This window comes from Scomber japonicus, chromosome 16 (assembly GCF_027409825.1).
Source record: "Scomber japonicus isolate fScoJap1 chromosome 16, fScoJap1.pri, whole genome shotgun sequence".
NCBI classification, from domain to species: Eukaryota; Metazoa; Chordata; class Actinopteri; order Scombriformes; family Scombridae; genus Scomber; species Scomber japonicus.
The window spans coordinates 9,610,093-9,634,346 of NC_070593.1; the positions used below are offsets into that span (position 1 = coordinate 9,610,093).

At 39.1% G+C, this 24,254-nt stretch overlaps 1 protein-coding gene across 2 annotated transcripts; it reads left to right on the forward strand.

Moving 5' to 3' along the window:
- The first annotated feature begins 3,161 nt into the window (after window positions 1-3,161).
- On the forward strand, window positions 3,162-22,353 carry rps6ka5 (ribosomal protein S6 kinase, polypeptide 5). Of its 2 annotated transcripts, XM_053335590.1 has the most exons (17): window positions 3,162-3,418; window positions 8,200-8,271; window positions 8,440-8,658; window positions 8,839-8,954; window positions 9,054-9,155; window positions 9,836-9,919; window positions 10,059-10,162; window positions 10,258-10,408; window positions 10,619-10,780; window positions 12,134-12,259; window positions 13,441-13,574; window positions 14,581-14,674; window positions 15,587-15,757; window positions 16,110-16,301; window positions 18,370-18,529; window positions 18,864-19,027; window positions 19,492-22,353. In XM_053335590.1, exons 1-17 carry the CDS (start codon window positions 3,349-3,351, stop codon window positions 19,795-19,797), a joined length of 2,427 nt encoding a protein of 808 aa, XP_053191565.1. In that variant the 5' UTR covers window positions 3,162-3,348; the 3' UTR covers window positions 19,798-22,353. The 2 variants fall into 2 exon arrangements, with proteins under 2 accessions (XP_053191565.1, XP_053191566.1); XM_053335591.1 differs by lacking the exons at window positions 10,059-10,162; window positions 10,258-10,408; window positions 10,619-10,780.
- Window positions 22,354-24,254: the final 1,901 nt, after the last annotated feature.

The following is a 24,254-nucleotide window of genomic DNA, read 5'->3' on the forward strand; positions in this document are numbered from 1 at the left end:
AGCCTCTTCTTCTACTTCTGGGTTTTATTCTCTTCTTGGGTTTTTTTTTGAGAGTCAGCAAACAACTTTAGGGCGCATTACCGCCACCAACTGGACTGGAGTGTGGCTCGGGACTGTAACTACAACTCTAATTTACCCTTACATACTGTTGTTCATTTATTCCATTTTTACATTTTATAGCTGTAAAAACACTCTATCCACATTTATTTTTTTTTAGCCGGACTCACAGCTGATTTTTGATCTATTTAAAAAACAACAACACACAGGTCAGAGTTGTACATTTGCATATATAAAAATGTGTATCAGCTGCACACATAAAAAAAGATTTTATTTCCATTTTTGTATACTGTGGGTTACATTAGGAAAAGTGTTTTTACAGCTCTAAAATGCAAAAATGGGTCAAATTTGACCCTGAACAGTAAAACAAATCTGACCTGTGTTTTTTATTTTTTAAATAGATCAAAAATCAGCATTCAAACATGTTAATCCATCATATTTTATAAAATGTTCTCGTGGACCATACAATTGTGACATAATGACTGATGGGGAATTTATGAATGTGAATTGATGCAGAGACTAGACTAATTATGAGTCAGAATATGAACAGTATGTAAGGGTTAATTCATTTGACAGATTTTTCTGAATGCTTAAACACTATGATATATTGTATTTGGACTCATGAAAATCAATCAGCACACGTTCTAAACACAAAACACATTCACTAAGAATATTGATGTGAATTTGTCAATGTGATATGATAATAAAAGTACTCCTATCAGACTAAAAACTATATACATGGGAGCACACTTTCAGTAGCAATGCGCAAAAGGTGCAATTATCATCAGTCATATAAAGCTCTTTAGATAAAGGTTAGCAGGGTTATATTTATGTAAAAGCTTAAAGGAAGTGTCGTTAGTTTTATGTTATTAGATATTTATGACATAAGCTCCAGATCTTTTTCCAGTGAAGGTTGTCATATCATTACAATAAGATATGAGACAATTCTGAAAACTGGATGAAGTGGTTGGCTCTCATTGAACATTGTTTTTCTTTTTCGTGCCAGTGATTTTATTTTTTATTATTCTAATATGAAAAGAAAATCATGTCATCATCAATGTATTTTAAAACGAAAATCAAATGTTTTCACTTTGTTTTTCAATTGAATCACCAAAAGATACATGGACCGAATGCTTACCCCTGTATATCCTTTTGTTTTAAATCCTCCTTGTAATTAAAAGTAATCACTGACAAATATAAGTTGCTAGGGTCATTGTAAATGTATATGTCCTGCATACCCATTCAATGTAATAATCCTTTGTTTGAACGCAGTAGCAGCATGCAACCTCAGGGAGGAGGCACTGGACCATAACAAGCAGAAACCTAGAATAAAAGTAAGTCTTTGTATTGGACACGTTAAATAGCTTGTGGCTATACATTATGCAGAGAAACAGTATCTGTGGTGTCATTCCACTTCTCCATTTACATCGAAAGGTGAAGATTGGATTTTCGGTGATTACAACACCATAAGAATGGGTAGATGCAGAGCAACAAATACTTCAATGTAGGTTTGAAGAGGTGAAGCCATGGTTTACATCCTTGTAATTGTATTTCATTATTTCTTATGAGACTATTCCATCACAGAAATCTTATTAAGAAATAGAAATACAAAGTAAAGCACCTTCATCATTAATTAGTTACTTTCCACCACTGTTATAGCTCTTGTCCTAACACCACTATTCTCTCTTGTTTTCATTTTCTTCTGTTTTTCTAATCAGATAAGATATGATACTCCATTATTAGTTCCATGATGGGGAAATTTACATTATTGAAACAGCAAGCAAGTGGCCAGTATAAATAGAAGTATCAATAAAAAAAGAATTAAGAACAATAAATAATAAGTAAGTACAAAAGCAACGAAAACAATAGTAGTAAAACATATAGTCCCCTCTTCTAATGACCACATCACCCCCGCCTCCCCATCCCTCACCGCATCCAATATAAGCTGCTCCTCCTCACCTTCAAATCCCTCCATAACCTCGTCCCCTCACTGACCTGCTCAACCTGTACACTCCCTCCCGTAACCTCCGTTCATCAGATGCTAACCTCATTTCCACCCCTCTCAGGACCAAGCACTGAACCTTCTCTGTTGCTGCCCCAAATCCCTCCGTGACTGCACTGACCTCATCAAATTCAAATCACTTCTCAAGACTCGCCTTTTCAAATCCGCTTTTAATGTTTGAATGTTTTGATGTTTACTTTTTTGTTGTTGTTGTTTATTTAGTTTCTTCTTCTCTGCTTTGCTTTTATTGATTGTGTTTTTATTTATTATGTATGGTTTGTATTGTTTTAATTGTCATTGATTCTGTAAAGTGTCTTTGAGTATTGTTAAAAGAGCTCTATAAATAATCATTTATCACTTTCACCCTTACACTGCTACTTTTTTCCCACTATACCTCTGTGTCGATTTGAATTTCTCCCAAGGGGGATCAATAAAGACATATCTTATCTTACATCTTATCTTATAAGAGAGAACAGTGGTGTTAGGACTAGAACTAGAATAGTGGTTAGAAGAGTAGAAAGTAACTAATTAATAATGACAATAATTTAAATTTTCGAGCAACTTTGAGGTGAATTTAACTTAATTGCAACTTACTGTCTTTAAAACAGTAAACATGCGAAAATATATATAAATATTATAATGCAGGCTGCATTTTTTGGGTTTTATTATTGATTTTATTGACTATTTAAGCCCTAATTTCCTATTTATTATTTTTATTATTGTTGTTATTTGCATTGATTTAGCACATTTCTGATTCAATTATTGAGTGATAATATACCTGAATTACTAATAAATCAAAACTCAACAAATTTATTCACTTTTCTATTCTGAACTTGTAAATATCTTTTTTTTTCTGAACAATCAATAAACTAGGCCTATAATAATAATTATTTTTTACTCTTCTGACCTTTGACATGGCAGTCATTTGAAGGGAGCACCAGCCTTTTGAGGGGAGGCGGGACTTATGTGTCGCTTACCACGAAGACATCCAATCAGAGGCCGGAGTTCCACATAGCAACACCAATCAATGGAGAGGGACTGCCTGGTTGCGAAGGTAGTGGTAGTGGTGTTGTGCTGGAAGAAGCAAGTGTTTGCTCTGTGCTGCTGTAACAACATTCAGCCTAAATATTAAGCAAGTTTGGCGCCTACTTTACAGGCGTTTTATTATCTTAAGGTATATTTAGTTTATTTTGCATGTCGTTGTTAGAATATCAACTCGGGAGGTGAGCGTAACCTTGTCTAAAAAGCATTATATTTGAAGAACATAATTTGGAGCACGAAAAATTACGATGCCATCCCCGATGGAGGGATCTTCCAGAGAAGGTGACCTGTTTACTGTGAAACACGAGCTGAAAAATGGTAAGTTTGCACCTAAACTCTTGAGACAGTCCTGTTTTTATTTGTAAATGTATCTCCTTTTTTTGGGGAGACACGTGTTAGGAGAGAGGGGGAGAGATGTTAGCTGGTTAGCTTGGACGGAGCTGTCAGTGTCAATGGGCGTTTTGAGGTGAGCGCATTAATGTTACTCCCAGTCCAAAAATGGCAGAGGAAGGCTAACGATAACGCTTAGCTGACTATCCCTCATGCTTTACTTGAAACCTTACTGCTATCTCACGCATACTCATGTTACATAACCATTTCACTCAGGTTAGCGAAAGGCTTTCTTAATAACCGTGGTCAAACCTGGAGGTAATAACATTAGCCTAAGCTAGCGTTGTTTTGGTGTAACTAGGTTAAATTAGACCCTGTAGGTAAAGAGTTTTTTCCAGCAAGTTCACGCCACTTGTCAACGCTTTCACTTAACGTGGATTACTTAAATGAGCTGGATTTCCTGTTATTTGCGTGGATTTACTAGCAGCCACACAGCTAACTTCTGCTAAGCCAAGGAAGAGCAGACAGAGCTGCAGTGCTGTCAAGTCACTAAAGCTAAAACCCTAGCCTGCACCTCTACAGTGCACTCAGATCTTGTTATAATGGACAAAAAAAAGATGCATTTCAAGCACAACATTATTCAACACCTGCATCTCTTCTTCAACTAACCTGTGACAGATGTGTTGAATCCTGATGGCTTTTGTTGCTGTTTGACTAATTTAACTTGAATAATAGTGCAAAACTAGTGTTGACATGCACCAGCAGCGTCTTAACCCTTAAAATAGGCAATATGCAACAGGAGATACACTCTTTAACACCCTGAAAGGAGCATGATAGGTTAATGTGGTTGTCCAATTTTATGTGCCTTGAATTGGTAGAGTTGAAGCTTGTGGTAGGCCTATACTTTGATAGAAATAATAAAACTAAAACTGGTATGTGTGATATTAATGTCCAGCGAAAGCAAGAATTTATCACTTCTCTTCGCAGATAAAGCATGTAATTGTTTACCACTATGACCATTTTTATACCTTTTTAATAGGCACAACGTATCTTGAAGGAGATACAACTAATACAAATCCAAAATATACAAACGATCTTTAAAATAAATATTTATGGTGATGTTTTAGTTGCTTACTTGCTTGCTTACTTCCACTCCTGCCTGTTTTAAGGGTTAAAACATGACTCCTACGAGAATCAACAGGAGTTAAAGTTACAGTTAATGTCACCATACCCAAATATTTATTATAATTGAGACTTGATGGATGAGGGTTTTTGATTTGAATAGAGTGGTAATGCTTGTTTGATTCAATGCAGAATGACAGCAGCTGAATGAAGCTGCAACTGGTTTTATTATAATGACACAGTGCTGTTCAGGCTGCAACATGACTATGCTGCACCCCCCTTTTTCTTCCCTGCCTTAAATATGCAGTCTGTCTAGTTGTCACTGGCGCTTGGATTTTTTATGTATTGAATTTCTAGCAGCTTTTTAACAGCTGAGTTAACTTAACCCTGCTTTGGACACCTGCTGTAAGCACTTGACCCCGTGCTGAGAATAAAGGGAGGAAAAAGGATAAAGGAAATGACGTGTCTACTACTAAGCCTGGTTCATCTTACCAAGACATTTAGCCCCAAAATAAGTAATCACTGTGCAATTGGAAAAAAAAATTTAAAATGTGTTACTGGGGCCATAATTTCCCCACACTGAGTGATCTCAGTCACAGCTGTCGATGCTTTACATGATTTAAAAAAACAAAAACCTAACCCTAACCTATTAAAACCTTGTTTTAATGGACAACAGGTTTTTGTTTGTTTAAATTCACTTTTTCATTTTGATCTCTCAGGTAACCAACCAACATGAACAATTCTAGGAAAGCATTTTATTTTGAGGAACTTTGGCATTTCCCTCCTGAAGACTGAAGAGCTTCCTCTTGTGGGGCAGTAAGGCACCATCTGATTGGACGCTTCTCTCGGTCTATTAATAAAACGCCAAAATCAAACTTGGCCTTGGCAGGGTGAAGCTTGACAAGGGGCGTTATGCAATCCGAACCTCTGACCTCAATCTGAAGGACAGGACAGGACAGCACTGTTGTTTTGAAATGATACAGCAAGCAAGCAGCACGCTCATATATTGCCTAATAGTAGTTGCAGTGTTTCTTCTCATGTGTAACGAGAGAGAGAGAGAGAGAGGGGCAGTGGAAAAGATGAAATCAGCCGCTTGTAATTGCTCAGTAGCCCATTTTTTTTATTTATCTCAGCGTGTGAGACAGAAGGAATGTGTTCACTACAATGGACACGCACGTCTGAGAGCGTGCTGTATGCTCAGTCAGCTGCGCAGGGGGAGATTGTGATTTAGAAAGACACGAGGAGTCACTGACAGTGTGCTAAACTCGCTGAAGATCTTTGATGGGAGATAGTTACCCTTTTTGCTTTGTTAATGTGGCAAGTCAGCTTTCAATTGCAATGGAGGATCATCTCACGCCGTTGCATATTTGATTCAGATTGCGTCTTTGTTTGCGTGAAGGCAGTTTAACTGGTGATGTGTGCTCTCTCTCTGCTGTGTGTTTTAAAATTAAACACTCCCCCCTCTTGCAAGATGTCAGGTCATACTGTGCTGTACATTCACTTTCACCACCGAAACTAGCCCAAACTTTCCTAACTGGTCTACCTGCAGACCTCCAGTTCAGAGCTATCACTTCTCAACCTTTTTTAGCTTTGCAGAGTTTAACTTAATTGCAACTTATTGTCTTTAAAACAACACAGTGGAGAGTTTCTTTCTTTCTTCTATGTTATAATGCAGGCTGCATTTACATTTGATTTTATTATTGATTTAATTGATTATTTATTATCATTATTATTGTTGTTTTTATTTTATCACTGTCACTTTATTATACTGCTGGGACCTGAGTGCAAATTTAGTTCTGTTCATGTGAAAGCATGTTTTTGAATGACAATAAACGAACCTTGAACTTGAACAACAAAATGTAAAGTACAGAGGACTCTAACGTGATGCCTTTTTCTTTTTGGTGGCCTGCAAGCGCCATAGTTTTAGGCAACAACCAAAACACACCGTCATTTTTTAATCTATTTACAATTTGTCCATGTCAGCAGTATTGATCAGACACAGAGAATGAGTGTCTGTACTGGTTTTAAGGTCAGCTTTTTTAATCACAGCGTCTTCTCATCGCACTGTTATTTTCTGATATCTTTCAGGCTATAATGAAGGGAAGTGTTAAAATAGTAAGATTTAAAGACTTTGATTATTGTTTTCTACAACAATCCTTGGGGAAATAGTTTGCAGAGTAACAAGGTGAGGCAAATAGGTTTAGAGAAAAGCAAAGAAAGTGTAAGTGGGGAATGTAGGACACATTTTTGTTTGAAAAATTCCCTGAATGATTAATTGATTAACTAATTAAGAGACCTCTCACATTTCAGCTTGAGTCTGCATCCTCGCCTCGTAACCCTCTCTGATCTTTTAACTAGTGTCTCAGTATTTTACTAGTTAATGTTTTTTTTAGGTCATGTTTATCCTCTAATGAGTTGCTCAACGTGGCACCAGTCATAGTAGGCAGGAGATTTATAACGCAACTGCAAACAAGCGCGTGCAGCTGTCAGTGTAATAAACATAAACATACATTTTCCTGTGCTCCAGATAAGCTTCCAGTGGTCAATCAGTGAAAAAGATACCCAATGTGGAGCATGATTTTGTTCTCTCTGCTCTAGCTGCTCATTAATATTGTGTCATTTTGTGCACTTTTGGCAAAAAACACATGATGTTTGTAATTCCTGTGTATTTATTTTAGAAAAAAGGAAGTTAGAGCACCTTTAGCTTCTGTACTGTGACGTATTTCAATGTGAAACAGAACATTTGAGGAGGGTATGGTTAGAAGAGGGACTTAAATCACATTCCTCACATTTGATTGGACAGCTAATAAATGGTTGTGGCTTCAAGTTTAGTGTGATACAGAGCTGCAGGTGAAAATGGAGTTACAGAGGACTTGTTGGCTCCACATAGATCTCCTCACCTGTTATAGATCAGTAAGAGTGAGTTAGACCTCGGCTGCATTGTTCTCGAAATGAAAACTGTTTTTGCCTGAAACACACATCTCTTCCTTTCTCTCTACATATATCTGTTAGCTACTAAACCCACAAACGATAAAGTGTGGTTTTATATGACTGGTGTGATGAACTTCTTAACGTTCCTGTGTGCAAGATGAGTCATAAAACAGTTTAAACAGGAAGTGAAAAGACAGGGTTTTTGATGTAAAAAATACAAGAGATGAATGAACAATTAACGCAGCGACACAGGATTAAAAATGGGAAAATGTGTTTTTCATTTTAGGTTAGGGCTGGGTCAAATATCATGATATCATTGACCAAATAACTTGATGTCAATATTGCAACATTATTGTTGTGATGACTGTAGATGCTTCCACTAAATATTTACACAATGAAGTTTTTGAGAAATAGTCATCAGTAATGTGGATATAATGACTAAGTGGGGAAAGACAAGTAATAGAGCAGCTAGAGCAGTTGGGTAAACTCTGAAAATTAAATCACTTTACTGTAACGCCACCTTTTAAAACCAGGAAAAGACAGTACTTATGCCATATCACGATCTTTCGATATCTAAAATCTAAGACAATATCTAGTCTCATCATGATACCGATACAATACTGATATATTACCCTGTTCTAATTCAAACTACTGTACATTTGTCGTGTTATATAACTGAGTTTTTTTTAAACATTTTATTTCTGTTCTGATTTCAGCCAACCTGACGGGCCACGTAGAGAGGGTGGGAATTGAAAATTTTGAGCTATTAAAGGTGCTGGGCACAGGAGGTGAGTAAAATTGTTAAACTAGTCTCTATTAAACACAACATGACATTCAGGTGATGCAACTGTGGCATATGATATCTATGTTTTTGAAATGATAAGCATGTCATGCTCTGTTTAAGGCTTTGCTCTGAACCCCGTCTTCTCTCTGTCGTTGTTTATTTTATTCACCAGCATACGGCAAGGTGTTCCTGGTGAGGAAAGTGAGCGGCCATGATGCGGGGAAGCTGTACGCCATGAAGGTTTTGAAGAAGGCCACCATTGTACAAAAGGCAAAGACTGCTGAACACACGCGGACGGAGCGCCAAGTCCTGGAGCACATCCGCCAGTCTCCATTTCTCGTCACACTTCACTATGCCTTTCAGACGGACACCAAGCTGCACCTCATTCTCGGTGGGTGTATTTTATATGGTGCCAGCTTCTGTGTTATGTTTATATAACCAAAAGAAAAAGTTAATAATTACCCTTTAACCCAGTGAATGAAACGTATTGTCATCTGCTGAATGAATCCATATAAACAGAAGTATTTGCCCTTCTTTTGCATTATTTTTTACATGATGTCATCCATCGTAGATTATGTAAATGGCGGGGAGCTCTTCACACACCTGGTGCAAAGGGTGCGTTTTAAGGAGCAAGAAGTAGCCCTGTACAGTGGAGAGATTGTGTTGGCACTGGAGCATCTGCACAAGGTGAGGCTCACATTCAACACAAGCTGCAACAACATAAGTTATATATTGATTTATAACGATAATGACCCGCTTTTTTTCTTTTTTTTCCCTCTGTTACAGCTTGGGATCGTCTACCGGGATCTGAAGCTTGAGAATATTTTACTTGATTCAAGCGGACATATTGTTCTCACAGATTTTGGTCTTAGTAAAGAATTTGATCAGGTATGTCTCAACATGTTTAATCACCTCAGTCCTTATACTCAGGACTGTAAAAGTTGAAGGGAGCTCAACTTCAAAATTATAAGCTATATTCACTTATGAGTGTGTTTCCATAATAGATTTAGAACAATAGAATTAGTTGTGTTTTTGTTTCTCAGTCAGCTTTTAACCTTGAGTAGTGGGGATCTAAGTTATAACAATTTTCACATGAGAGAAATCTGTATTTGCGTTTTCATCTCTGGTTTGAAGCTGGCATGCTCACTTGGAAAAAGATGATGTAATGTATTTCAATGCACCAATCAGAGTTTAGTAACATTTTTATCTAAATCTGATGACAGCTGTGAGTTTTTTTTTTTGTTTTTATTTCTGCGTACGTTGCCAGGCTACTGTCAATCACATCTGATCAAACCACCCACCCCCGCTCAATCCTGACAAAGAAGATTAGCTGAGTTTTTTATTTATTTATTCTTAAACTCCTGATAAATAAGACTAAGATCTTTTTTTCCTGAACTTTAATCTTTTATGGGGTTTAATTTTGTTCCGATCTGTCCTAGTTCTGACTATGAGCAGGCATTTTATAATACATAGTAGTCTTGGAATGCAAAGCCTAAGATCCCTCTGTATTTTTTGTTATATTTGCCCTCTAAAATGTGTGTTGATGTGTGTGTGGTTTTTTTTTACAGATGGAAAGGGCCTTTTCTGTCTGTGGCACCATTGAATATATGGCTCCAGAAATTGTGGAAGGAGGAGAGTCTGGACATGACAAGGTAATCTGTAGTTTGATCAAACTCAAGCGACCCAGAATCCTCCTCTCTGTACTCCCGAATGTGTGCGCTCTCCAGTGAGATTGTTCTTTTTAGTCCGCTAAGCCAAAAACTCACGGGTGGGTGCTTTCATGCATTCCAGGCGGTGGACTGGTGGAGCCTCGGCGTGTTGATGTACGAGCTTCTGACAGGCGGATCACCCTTCACTGTTGACGGAGATGAGAACTCACACACAGACATTGCCAAGTATGGATTCGCCCTGATCAGCTGCCACATTTTTCAGCTCTCCTTCAGTTATAATCTCTCTACAACACTGACCATATCTGTCTCGTACCTCACAGGAGGATTTCAAAAAGGGATCCTCCCTTCCCCAAAGATATGGGACCACTGGCCAAAGACCTCATCCAGCGACTCCTCATCAAAGATCCAAAGAAGAGATTAGGGTCAGGTCCTAATGGAGCAGAGAATGTAAAGAAACACCCGTTTTACCAGGTGGATTTCATTGCTTGTCTTATATATTCCATAATATTTAGGGGGAAAAAACTTAATGGCAGGGTGGGATGTTAATATACATAATGGGGCCGCTTTGAGTGTGCAACATTTAGGAAAATAGGGTATTTGTGTAATCCTTTTTAGTAAAGATTGGGATGGACCTCAGTGTTTTTCTTTTTCTTTTTTTTCTTTTTTTTAAACTCCCATTAGAAAATTAACTGGGAAGACTTGGCAGCTAAGAAGGTGCCCGCTCCGTTCAAGCCCGTGATTCGGGATGAGCTGGACGTCAGCAACTTCGCAGATGAGTTCACAGAGATGGACCCCACCTACTCCCCTGCAGCTCTGCCTCAGAACTGTGACCGCATCTTCCAGGTGGGAGGGAAGAGATATTAGACAACCAGACTTTTTTTTTTTTGTTAACAGACAGGAATATTCCTTTAGTGCTCCTTGCAGGTCATTGCAGAGGATATCATCGGTATTTGCATTCGTTTGTTCCTATGTTTGTCTGAGCTTTGGTCGCAGACTGTGTTAAATGTTGACATGGGTGAAAAATCACATTATACATCTCCCACTTTTTGTCTGTGACTATATTTGACATACTCCACAGCAATTGAAGTAATCAAGTGAAGTTTTGAATGTCCTCAAAAGGTTGCTGTAAGTCAACATGAGTCTGTCTGTATGCATTGGTATTCAAATTGACTAAAGGGTCTTTTATTGGAGTAATTGCTGCCATATGCAGCTCTTATTGAAGTAACAGATGTGAATGACTATTTTTGATGTAGCTTTGAACCATAATATGGCCCACAACTCTGTGCCAGCTGATGCTGTCTGATGTATTGCATGAAATTTCAACTCTGATTGCCTTCTGGATCCTTGAGCTCGGTAGATCAATAGATCCATTAACTGGCTTCTCTCATGGAATAAAAGGTTACACTTTGAGAGCATCACCACGTCTGTCTCGGTTACGCCTTCAGTCTTTGATTGCCAACTTCATCTTGGCTTTTTTCGCTCTCAGCTGCCATTCACATAGCCTGAAATTTTGTGGTCTTTATAATTTGCAAGCCTAGCAATCTCTGAGATAACGACAGCAATCCCAATTTGATACCGTGCACTTGCTCCCCCACGGTGCCTCACAAAACAAAATTAAAATTGCATTAAGAGCGCCAAGATGTAATTTCACAGCAGAGCAATCAAATATTCAAGCCCGGCAATTTAGGGCATCTCATTCATTCAACATCCATCCTTCCGTCCATCCATGGCTGTCACTACATACCACACAGCTGTGTGTGTATCGATGTAAAAGGGATAGAAAGATTAATGCCAACTTCGAGCTCTGGGGTCCCCACAGCTGGAATTAAGCAGGCAGCGCTTCACAATGACAGGTTGAACAATAGGAACAGCTGGACAGCTTCTGTCAGCCACAAAATTACCAGATTTGGAATTACTGTAGGGCTGGCAGGCTTATTTGATATAGAAATATTTGAATTTAAAAATGTAATAGTTTTTAAAAGAAATATACAACTGTATTTAAATCTATATGTGTGTAAAATACATAATGTGCCCATAAATATCTATACAGTAAAATGTCATCAGTATGATGTTTTTGAGGCTTTAAACTGCAGCAGTGGAAGTTTCCTCTCCCTCTGTCCATATAGCCCAGCTACACTTTATGTCATGGTGAAATGTAAACACTTAAAGTTCATGTGTTTTGTTTTTTTTGTGCAGGGCTACTCTTTCATGGCCCCCTCCATCCTGTTCAAGAGGAATGTGGTGATGGACGACCCTGTCCAGCTGTGTGGCGGCTCTGAGAGGCCGGGCTCTGCTGCAGTGGCCCGCAGCGCCATGATGAAGGTAAGATGAATGGACTTGGATCCCCCTGTACAAACACACTTAAGCTAATGGCTGCTGTCTCAGACAGATGCAATTTTTTTTGTACTTCCTCTCTATTCCACACAAACTTTTTTTTTTTTCCTACTGCACTTGTGTTACTGCACTCAGGTCCAGTTGGGATGAGCCTGTTTATTTAATGATGTTTATCATGCAAGCACTTATCTATCTGTGCAACATAATGCTTTTTCAGAAGGATGAAAGCATTGCTTTTACTGCATTTGAGTTTTGAGTTTTCTCAATAACATCCTGGGTACCTGCTGGTATTGAAATTTTGAAAAAATCATGTTTAATTGAGTGATATTAAATTGAGCTGTCTGAGTTGCTACGATTAGTCAATTAATTCATTAGTTCTGAAATATTGAATTAATCACCAACTATTTTAATCAATTAATCGTGTGAAGTCATTTATTAAGAAAAAAGCTGAAGCTTCTCAAATGTGAATATTTTCTGGTTTATTCGGTCTTGTGTGACAGTTAACTAAATATCTTTGGTTTGTGGATTGTTGGTCGGAACAAAAGAAAAGATTTGTCCCTGTGAGCTCAGCTGGGGAAACAGTGATTGGTTAATCAAGAAAATAATCAATAGATTATTTGATGATGAAAATAATCATAAGTTGCAGCCCAGTGGGGATTTGTTATATATGTTCATGCTTTTATTTATATAAGTCTAGCACACAGAAGTGTTTTAACAATGCTTTGACCAATGTCGGGTTAATCAACAAAGTCTTGGATTTTTAAACTGAATCAGTCACACGCTTGATAAGAAAGGAAGTTTTTGCCAGTCAGGTAGCTGTGTGCTCCAAATGTGCTCAGCTCAGCTCTTTGTCGTTATGCCATTTCCTGCCAACAGGAAGCTGGTTTGCCATGTAATGATTTCAGATCTGTAAAACTAGGTATCTTGTGTGACACCACTTCCATGTTTATCTTTTTGTACTCAAATGACTTTTGACATTACACGAGACTGGTTTCATGACTTTGTGTAATATATATGTTACACAAAAGAAAGAAAAAATCACTTGCCAACCTTTTAATGTTCATTTAATTAAAGACATAACAACATTGAGGTAATTATGTAATTGAGATCAGTTTAGATTTCTATTATTGGACTCTTTGGTGATGTTTGTTCACTGTTCTCTCCTCCAGGACTCACCTTTCTATATGACTTATGAGATGGACCTGAAGGACAGCGTTCTGGGGGAGGGCAGCTTCTCCATCTGCAGACGATGCACACACAAGAAGACTGGACAGAAATACGCAGTCAAGATTGTCAGCAAGAGGTACGAGCTCACAGCCGGGGTTTGTCCAGCTAGATGCTTTTGGCTTGATGTCATGTTTATAATTTCAGTGGATAAATGTGTTTGTGAGCCACCCTCTTCCTCTTGCTGGCAAATATTGTAGCCGTTGTCAGGCAACAACTTTGATAACATCTTTAACAAAACAAAACAAAAAAAAGGGAGTGAAATTTAAAATGTGTTAAACTGAAGAATGCAAAATGTCATAATTTCAAACATTATATTTTCCCTAATACTCTGTTTTAGGTTGCCAGATGTTGTTCAGAATACATAGACGTAAATAAATCTCTGCCCACAAACCTGGTTGATTTACAGGCAACTGCTACAAATTAAGCTGTGATCACATGTGTTGACTGCAGGATGTTTAAAGGCTGGCGACACTAGGCAGAAACAGACACTCCTACACTAAACATTATGGCTCTAATAAGAGTGAGCCGCACTGGGGCAGTCCTCCTGACACAAACATTCAGTCTTAAAACACTTAGATCCCACTATATACGTTTGAGAAGTAAATCACGCTTTGCTTACAGTGGTTTTACATTTTCCCACTCTGCATTAACTGGAATTGGAGTGTTTCAAGGGCAAAAATCAGCTGGATTGTAGATCAAAACTGCTGGTTAAAAAACTGAAAAAATCCCTGTGAAATAAAAAAAAACCTAGAGAATTTGAAAAGTGATCCATCTGTGGCAGGGCTGGTGTGACTGGTTGGAGATGCAATGTAAAACATTTCATTTTGCGCAGGCCTGGTTTGCTTCAAACGAGTCTTCCAGGTCCATTATGCTGACGGTTTATTTACTAACATGTGATGCAAAGGCACTTGTGCATAATTTAATCAAATATCCAGGTCAAGACCAAAAATGCAGATTAAAAACATGGCAAAGGATGTAAACACTACCCTCTGCATCATTCATTTTCTGACTCTGCTGTGTATGTGTGTATGTATGTTGTATTTTGTGACAGTTATCTGGCTTCCTGCTTGTGTTTGCTGCAGGATGGAGGCTCAGACTCAGCGGGAAATAGCAGCCCTGAAGCTCTGCGACGGCCACCCTAACATTGTCAAGTTACATGAAATCTACCATGACCAGGTAAGGTTTATCGCGCTGGTTATATTTGCCTCCATAAATTCTGTTTTGCATGGCTCTCTGTGGAGCCTGTGGGGACGGCAGCCTTATTAAGTCCTGAAACTGGAACAAGCCAGATTAATGGGGATGCTGGAAGCCCTCGAGGTCTGTCTCTATCTCTTCGTGTATTGTCCCATAAACATCTCTTCATGTGCTCGATATTTTTTACGCCGGAACATATTTTTAAACCGCAGCTGTACAAACACCCATTTTGCACTACTGAATAGAACCAACCTAGATTCACTTGAGTTGCTAATTATGCTGCACACATAAGCCAAACTAAGTGTGCATGTGTTCCAAATGTAGCTTACCTCGGCTGTGCGCCTGACAGTGTACAGGTTCATTAGCCCCGCTCCTTCAAGCCCAGGAGCACCACTTTAGTCCTGATGAGCTCAGTGGGGTCATTACTGTACCTCAGAGGTCTGTGACCCGGATCAAAGCAGCGCTGCCTCGCCTCTCCTCAACCGAGTCCTGCCTTTGTTCCCCAGACCGAGCGCTAATGAGAAACTCTACCCCACTGCCCAGACACATTATTCCATTCCCCACTTTTTTTGGCCTCTTTCACTTTTACTCAACACCATTATGGTTTGATCTCATCGTCAAGGGATTAAGGATGGACTGTTTTTGGCTATATTCATTATTCAGCAGAAATATTCTCGTCCACCATTTCAACGTTCAGCTTTTTTCAGTTCTCAGCAGTTCAAGCTGTGAAAGCAGGATGGTTCATCAGAAAATAAAAAGTGTAGCAATACTTATAGGATTGATAGAATCCACTCCACAAGACAACTGTTTTTATAACTGTACTATTTTAACAGCTGTCAAAGAATAAAGGTTGAAAATGTTGAAATGTAAATAAACTACATGTGCTTGCCGTAGCTCCACACATACCTGGTTCTGGAGCTGCTCGGTGGAGGGGAGCTGCTAGAGAGAATCCGCAGGAAGCAACATTTCAGCGAAACAGAGGCCAGCCGCATCATGCGCAAACTGGTGTCCGCTGTCAGCCACATGCACGACGTGGGAGTGGTGCACAGGGATCTTAAACCGGAGGTATTGAACATACACTCACCCAGGACAGCTGCAAGTAGAAATCTTTTTCTGTCTGAAGACAGTTTGTGCCTTTCTGATGAATAGAGACACACTGGATCATAAGCTTTTCAAACAGAATTACTGTGTTTTTCTGAAGTTTGTATGATCTGTTGTATTGTCGTATGCAGTCTACTGCAATCTACTGTCGTATCTCAATCTACTACAAAACAAGAGTAAAATTGTTTGACCCTAACTTGGGTTAAAAGTAGCTGGTCAGACGAGCCTTGATGTCCAATTTAGTAAGCTCTTGAGTGTCCCAGTTTTGCTGAGCAGAGAGAAATGATTGCTGTCCATGTCTTGAATTGCTTTGTAGAACCTGCTCTTCACAGACGAGAGTGAGAACTCCGAGATAAAAATCATAGACTTTGGGTTTGCTCGCCTCAAACCACCAGACAATCAGCTCCTGAAGACTCCCTGCTTCACCCTGCAGTACGCAGCACCAGAGATACTCAAATATGATGGCTACGATGAGTCCTGTGACCTGTGGAGTCTGGGGGTCATACTGGTGAGTGGATGTGGGACGACAGAGCCGAGCTCAGGTTAAAACAAAATGCAGGTGGTTGGACTCATGATCATTCATTATTCAACTTGTTCTGAGGAGAAAATATCAGAAGACCGTTGTTTCACTTGTTCAGTTCCACTTCACAAATATTTTATATCACAGCAATTTGAAAAAAAAACCCCATTGTAAACATAATAACAGAAAAAAACATCTTAGTTTCAAAACCAGTGATTTGATTACTGCTGCTACAGATTTGCTGTGTACAGCTTTTAAGTACATTTTAATATATCAAATAAAATATTAGCTTCATTTTTTTATAGATTTTTTAAAATTGGATTACAGAGTTTTTGGACTGCTGGCCAAGCACGATAAGCAGATTTAAGGCTTTACTTTGAACTCTGCCAGTATTTTTATTGTGATGTTATGGATTAATAGATAGATAGATTATGGGAAAGCAAAGTTAGTTTTCACTTTTTCACAATTACGCAGGGACTTAAAAATCCTGGAGTGTATTTGTGTATTAGAATTGATAAAAAATACATATGAACTTATGCCAGTCAGTTGTTGGGTTGAGTCAGTCTCTAACCTTAAAAAAAAACAGGACAATCCAGGGCTTTACACTTTCATATAGCAGTCTTGGCAAATTGTTTTGACCCTTGACCCCAGTAGGCACATGATGTTTACTTTATGCTGTTTAAGATGTGAAATTGTTTGGTCAGAAGTTTCAGAGGATACTGAGAAAGAGTCATACCTTTCATCCAAATTCAACTTTCACTTTGATGACATCTATGCTGCTGACAGTCAGGAATAGGACTAAATAACAGATCATTGATTAGCTCTATTCAGGAGCGTCCTGATTTGTGAACGCACAATCTTAACAAGTATAGGCCTACATTAGACTTTAACTTTCCACAATGCCTGAGGGAAGTGACCTGATTATATGAATTTATAATTTATACCAATCTTTTCAAAATTCACAGCACCGACTTCCTCTTAAAAGTTGTTTTTCATAATGCTGTTAACTGAATCCTTTCTAAAAACCAAATTAATCTTTAATCATGAGCTCTATACAGTGTTGATTTGTTGGTGCTGCCAAATTTTATGGATTAAACATGTGCTGCAAGCCATTCTGATTAAGCAATCAGCTGTTATTTTAACTGATTTTGGCTGCAGTGTAGTCTGTGTGTAGCGGTGTTTGTGCACACACATGCAGACATGTATGTACGCATGTTCAGTGTTACAACCTTCAGCATCCTGTGGTGAGCTGACACAGTTTTAATGCTCACCACAGAATGGAAAGCGACCAGTCAGGTTCTCAGAGCTAGTTAATATGAGATGTTGCTTCCCGGCAGCGGAAATGTCATCCCCATTCAACCTTTTTCTACATAGGTGGAGGAAAATTAAAAGGAGAGGTAGAGAGGAGAAGGAGAGGGCACACGGCGGGCGCGGAGAGTTCTGAGAGAGATTTCTCTCCTTGGCCAGTCATCCGTACAGAGTCTGGCCTCTCTGTGCGAGTGCTGCTTTGCACCGCCGCCCCCTGGGGGGAAATGAGAGTAGTGTGCCTCATGGAGCTTTGATGAAATGGCTACTGACATACTGTGTGCACAATGCCCTGGAAGCAAAGTGCACCAAGACAAGGGAGGAAGGGAGAGGGAGAGAGGGAGAGAGATCAGGGCATGTCAGATCCTCCACTGCCAAAAGGGCTGTTCCCAACTACTGTCATTTTAATGAGAACTCTGCGGGCAGATATAAGCAGGCCAAGGTGAGAGTATGCTGCTCATTCAGCTGAGCACAGACCGCTCTTCTGTTCAGTGCTGGTTCAGCCACGGTCAACAACAGCATGCAGCAAAACAATGGAAAAATGTGGACAGTCGTGATCTGTCAAGAGCTCTCATAAAGCATGTTGTTATTATAACAGCAGATATGTTTTGACACTAATTCCTGGTCTTTGGTTTCCCTGCTTCATCACAGGCAACATAATACAAAATGTTTAGATCACATGTAGATTTTTAAGCCCAGAAACTGTATGTTCCTGTTATCTGATAGCAGATTGTTTTGTCTTTGGTTGCAGTACACCATGCTGTCTGGCCAGGTGCCTTTTCAGTGTCAGGAGAAAAGCCTGACCCACACCAGTGCTGAGGAAATTATGAAGAAAATCAAACAGGGAGATTTCTCTTTTGAAGGCGAGGCCTGGAGAAATGTGTCCCAGCAGGCCAAAGACCTCATACAAGGTGAGTAGTACTGTGATAGTGTAGTTTAAATTTTTCATAAGGTGAGAGATTAGATGTTATTGAATGTTGATATTACAGTTTAGAGCACATTTTTGTTGTGTATTGTTCTCAAAGTTTTAAGGTTTTAGTTAACAGACTATAGTGGAGTGTATTAAATTTAATACGTTCAAAAAAAAGAGGATGTGGTTGTTGTAATATTGTACTATGTGCTTGAAAGTAGCTCACAGAGGTTACACTACCTGAAGAGGAAACCACTTCCTCTTTGTGTCTCACTTGTGGCTCAGTCAGGTATTAAGAGCACTAAGGTTAATTATCTCTGTCTCGTCCCCGTTAGAGCTGCTGACGGTGGACCCAAACAAGAGGATCAAGATGTGCGGCCTACGTTACAACGCATGGCTCCAGGATGACAGCCAACTTTCCTCCAACCCACTCATGACCCCGGACATTCTTGGCTCTTCCACCGTCTCCGTCCACACTTACGTCAAAGCTACCTTTAATGTGAGAATTTAACTGAGGCACGCGATTGTCAGATTGTAGGTCAGGATTTCTCAACCTTTAGGCTCCCTGCTGTTAGCTTAGGGCTTAATTTAACAATTGGCTCTTTAAACCTGCCCACACACTGCTGCTTACCGGCTGGACAGAAGTCCCTCTGCAGCTCAAACTGATTGACCCAAAGGTTTAAATAGCAAGAGAGAACATTACTTCAAATGCTTTATGGGGTGATTTAATAATGAATCAATTATGAGATCAACAGAACATGAACCAGCAACAATTGTTTTACTATTTGCTGCTCCTCTTTGTCCTTTGTTATAATAAAAGTATGATATTTTGGTTGGACAGCACTAAATGTATGCGGTTGTTAAAAACTTCAGAAAAGATGAGGGAAATTAATAATTCAGAGAAATCTTAAAAACTCACTCACCGCCCTCCCCCCCTCCTTTCTTTTTGTTTTTTCGTTCCAGGCATTTAACAAATGTAAGCGGGAAGGTTTCCGCTTGCAGACAGTGGACAAGGCGCCACTTGCCAAGAGAAGGAAGATGAAAAAGACAAGTACCAGCACAGAGACCCGCAGCAGTTCCAGTGAGAGTACCCATTCCTCGTCCTCCTCCTCCCAGTCTCAGGAGAAGACATTTCCAGAGGGTGACGCCAACCCGCAGCCCTCTAACAGCACGCCTCTCACCACCCCTGCCAACACACCCGTGGCCCTGGGAATGGACTCTGTGCACCAACAAGCGCCTCCGGCCTTTCACTTCTCAGAAGGACAGTGAGACAGCGAGAGGAAAAGGGAGAGCCATGAACTTTGGAAGATGGCTCGGACCAGTGTGGAGACAGCTCTCTCTCTCTCCTTTCTCTCTGCCCCTGGCAGCTCTCTGCCTCCGGTTCAGTCAATTGCATGGACGTCCGCACGTCTCCAAAACCAAGCATGCACCAGGAGCAGCAACCGTCACCTCAATATCAATCAATCAGTCATCACTAGCAATAGCCTATCCCTTTCTTTTTCTCTTGCTTTCACACAGACTGTATCAATCAGGGACTGGACCAGGAAGAAATTGTTAACGATGTCCAAAATGCAAAGGGCTGTCCTACTGCCCCAGGTCCAGACAGACAATAGAGAGACATCTTCAGTCTCATCGTAAAATTACAGCTTACTCTGTCCGCTCCACTTACCTGTCTTTGTCCATGGTTTTAAAGGGAAAGTCGTAGTGTTTACATCATGGATGCTTTGTATTTTTTTGTCAAAGGAGAGAGGAAATGCAACGTGCTTCAGCAAATCGTGGGTCTACTTCTCTTTTCTGGGAAGTCTCTACAAGATGGAACGGGGTATTTATATGTGAATTTTACAGACTGAAATGTATTTATGATAAGCTATATTGTTAACTTATTTATGGTTCAGATTGACCTGAAAAGAAATAATGGATACAGTGAGTCTTTAAAAAAAACAAAAACAAAAGAAGATATTTTGTGTATGTGTCTGTTTCCCTATCAGCTCTTTAAAAAAGACTGTTTTCATGTAGTCAGATGGTTGTTAATCCCTTTTTGTAATCATCATAGATATCAATGCTTCAAGTAGGTCAACGTTGTTTAGACATTGTAAAATTATTATAGGCAAAAAGAGATTAACATCATTAGCCACTGGTTAATTGTTGTGAATCAGTTTGTCATATTTGTGTAGCTTTTGTTGGACCTTTTGGAAATTTATGTGGAGGCAGTTTGAGTTTGAACTGCAGCTGTATCCAGTGGTCAAAAAAGTTAACTTCCTTGTTCATAAGGATTGAGGAAGGGAAAAAATGTATGTCTTTTTTTTTTTTTTTGTAGGGACAACCAAATATGTTCAGCCAAATCAGTGGTTTCATTGTTTTATGGGGAGTTCTGCTGCCTATGGGAATGTGGCCCAACAAGAAGAGCTATATTTCAAATGATTTTTGCCTCTGATGCGGAAAGTATGACTACTGCAAGTCTCAGTGTTGCTGATGTGCCACGTGGTCTGATGCTCTAGTCAGTATTTAGCCCGCAGTGGATTTGCCTTGTGTAGGGATGTAAGTTTTAAGCAGTTTCTTCAAGTGATAGTCGGCCATGTAAACAATCAATTATCGGTTGATTATTAACAATTTATGAAACGCTGGACGTTTTTTCATTATAAAACCACATTAGCCAATGACATGACCTATCTTCCACATGAAATCAAAGTAGGCTACATTAGTAATTAGTTAAAAGATAAAGTAAACACCAAGTTACTTGAATGATAAATTAACAAAATAATGACTTAATTTAAAATGACAGTGCTCCCACTCTAGTCTGTTGCTATCTATTCAACAAGAACAAACAAATGCACTGTGTTGGCCAGATCTAACAATTAAAGGTGCAGTGTGTAGAATTTGGTGGCATCTAGTGGAACAGACTTAGCAGAAATGAAATATGATCTTCATAAGTGTATTTTTAATTTGTGTATAATCACCTGAACGAAAGTTGTGTTTTCGTTACCCTAAAACAAGCCCTTTATATTCACATAGGGAGCCCACTGTGTTTATACAGTAGCCCAGAACGGACAAAACACTGGCTTTAGAGAGGACCTTTCATATTTTTCATGGCTACCACAAGTTCACCTACACACTTGGAAGCAGAGGGAGAGGACTCCTAGATGCCATTACATTCAACACACTGCACCTTTAATTAACATTTAATCAAAACCGCTGCAGCCGTCAATAACCTTTAATGCCATCGTATAAATGTTAAAACAGATTACCACAAGACACACTTAAGTCTGAGTGGCTGCATACCTGATCTACATGATGGGTTGATGTGTGTGCTCACTGTAGCTAACGTTACTCCATCTGCTGGAAACAGCTGCACAAATACTGTCGCTCCAACTTTATCAGTCCATTTACTGCCACTGCTAAAATGCATTTATAGTCAAAGCAGGAGAATGTCAGTGATACAGTTCATCAATTTTGTCTTGTCACTCTGGAAAGGTTTATTTAGAGTCCTGCTGTCTGACAGTCAGCACTCAGCCTGCGTTTAAATGAGCACCGTTTTCTTCTTTGGACTGCAGGGAGGTGCGTTCGTTTTACAGTTTATGCAGCCCTTATGGGTGGTCATCAAACACACCTGTCATCCAATCTCATTGAAAAGTAAGAGGCTGCTTTATTTGTTTGTTTATATCATGTTCTCAATTTAAAAAAAAAAAAAAAAAAAAAAGTAAGCAGCTCCAGCTAGTGGCACAACTGTGTACTACAGCATATTTACACAGCACTTTCTGACAGTTACACTGAACGTCTCTCGCCTTCTGCATCATAGGTTAATATATTTTTAAATTATTACAGACAATTAAAAATTACCAGACTTAGTTGTCACATTATGACTACTACAATATTACAAATAAAACATTCATATCAGCTTAGTGCACATCTGTCAGGCTCAAGGTGAATGCATCAAGAAGTTTGAGGTTTGAGTTTTCTGAGATACAAGATGCCAAACGGGAACTTAAAGTGACTTCCTTTTCAAATAAAAAGATATATAATGATTTGTTTTTTTTAAAAGGAATGTTTCATGTGCCAAAATGTTTTTTAAACCAGGTTTAAAGATCAGCTTTGAGCTATGAGTTGAGGGTGGTGTTACACTAGATCATTTAAAGGCAATATAGTGAAATCTGGAACAAAAAGTGATCAAAAGTGATCAAAGGAGTAGTCTGAGATTTTAGGAAATATGCGTATTGGCTCTCTTAATGAGAGTTAGAGGAGAAGATTGACACCATTCTTGTAAAAATGTCCAACTCTTGCTATAAAGGCATTAACATTGAAAAAGTTGCCCCTGTACAAAGTTAAAAGCTAAAACTATCAACTCTTTATGAAAACATCAAACTCTTGGACATTTATCATGTTGGACTGCATGACTGAAATGGTGATCTTTTCACTGTGTGACAGCTCTCACTTTGAGGCAAATATCTTATTAGTATTACAACCCCCAGTGCATGATGTGAACTGAAACATCAACCTTTTCTTTTCTTTTTGATTATGGGCTTTAAAAAAAAAAAGATTTAATTTAATTTTTTGTTGAGGGGTGGGGACGGGGTACTTGATTTAATGTGAGATTGTTTACTTGCACATTTTAATATCCCTGGTTTGTTTCGGGACTTTTTAACGTTTTACTGTCAGAGGTGTCATGGATGTAAACACCAAAACTCCTTTTACAATAGCCTGAATATTGTCATTTCCTGATGTTACAATACTGGTGTCAGCCAGGGTAGATAGGCTGTAGACGTCTCTGTTAATTGTTTTTTGGGGGGGGGGGTTTTGCAAGTATGTGTTAGTCTGTTTTCATGGTAATAGTTGAAATACTGTATTCTGTTGATATGTACAGGGGTATTTGTGATCAGTATGTGAAGCTGCCTAGAAACAGTTTTCTTTCTCCTGATCAGTCAGGATGCAAATTATTAGTTGAAGTATTGTGTGCATTCAAACACACTCCCTCATCTTTCTTCCATTTTAATGCACTCTGAATCTGAACCAAAGCATTAACTTCAAGGTAGCTGCTCTAAGCTGCATGATATATTTCCTTTCATGCAAATATGCAAAGAAACGCTCCATATATCATCAGTCTCTGTTTGTTTTTGTTCAGCTGGTGAAATGTGTTCCCAGCACAAGATTCTTTATATCCAGTACATTATCATGCTTATAACTATGCATCTCTTTTTTGCTGTTGTGTTGCTTTTACCACTTCAAAAAGGCCCCGCCAAATGGTTCCAACCATAGTGCTTAAAAGGGCATGAGACGGTGTACATATACTGTACTTTTACTCCCATAGTATCAGCCACAATAGAAATAGCAAAGTAGGATCCATTGCCTGTATGAAAAGCTGGAATCCTTGGAGCTAAACACTACAAAGCTCTTGTCTAACTTAGTTCGCATGAGTTCCCCGTTGCTGCCTCATTAAGCCTCTTTTCTTTTGTTTGGGTGTATTAATAGCTCAAGTGGAGGAAGAGGAAGAGTGTCCTATATTGAGCTCTCCTTTGGGAGCCAGGCTCTATTAGCTGATGTGCTGCAGTGCTGTTTGTTCCAAAGAAAATACCGTACTTCACTCACTGCCTCTGTGGGACCCAGCTCACTTTCTTTGTAGGGAAAATAACAGCGTGTCACAGGAAAGGGTTGGTTTAGTACCAACGTCTCTGGGGGCTAATTTCAAACTAGGTTTTCCCCCCTTTGATGAGCAGCTTGTTCAGTGTGCCACT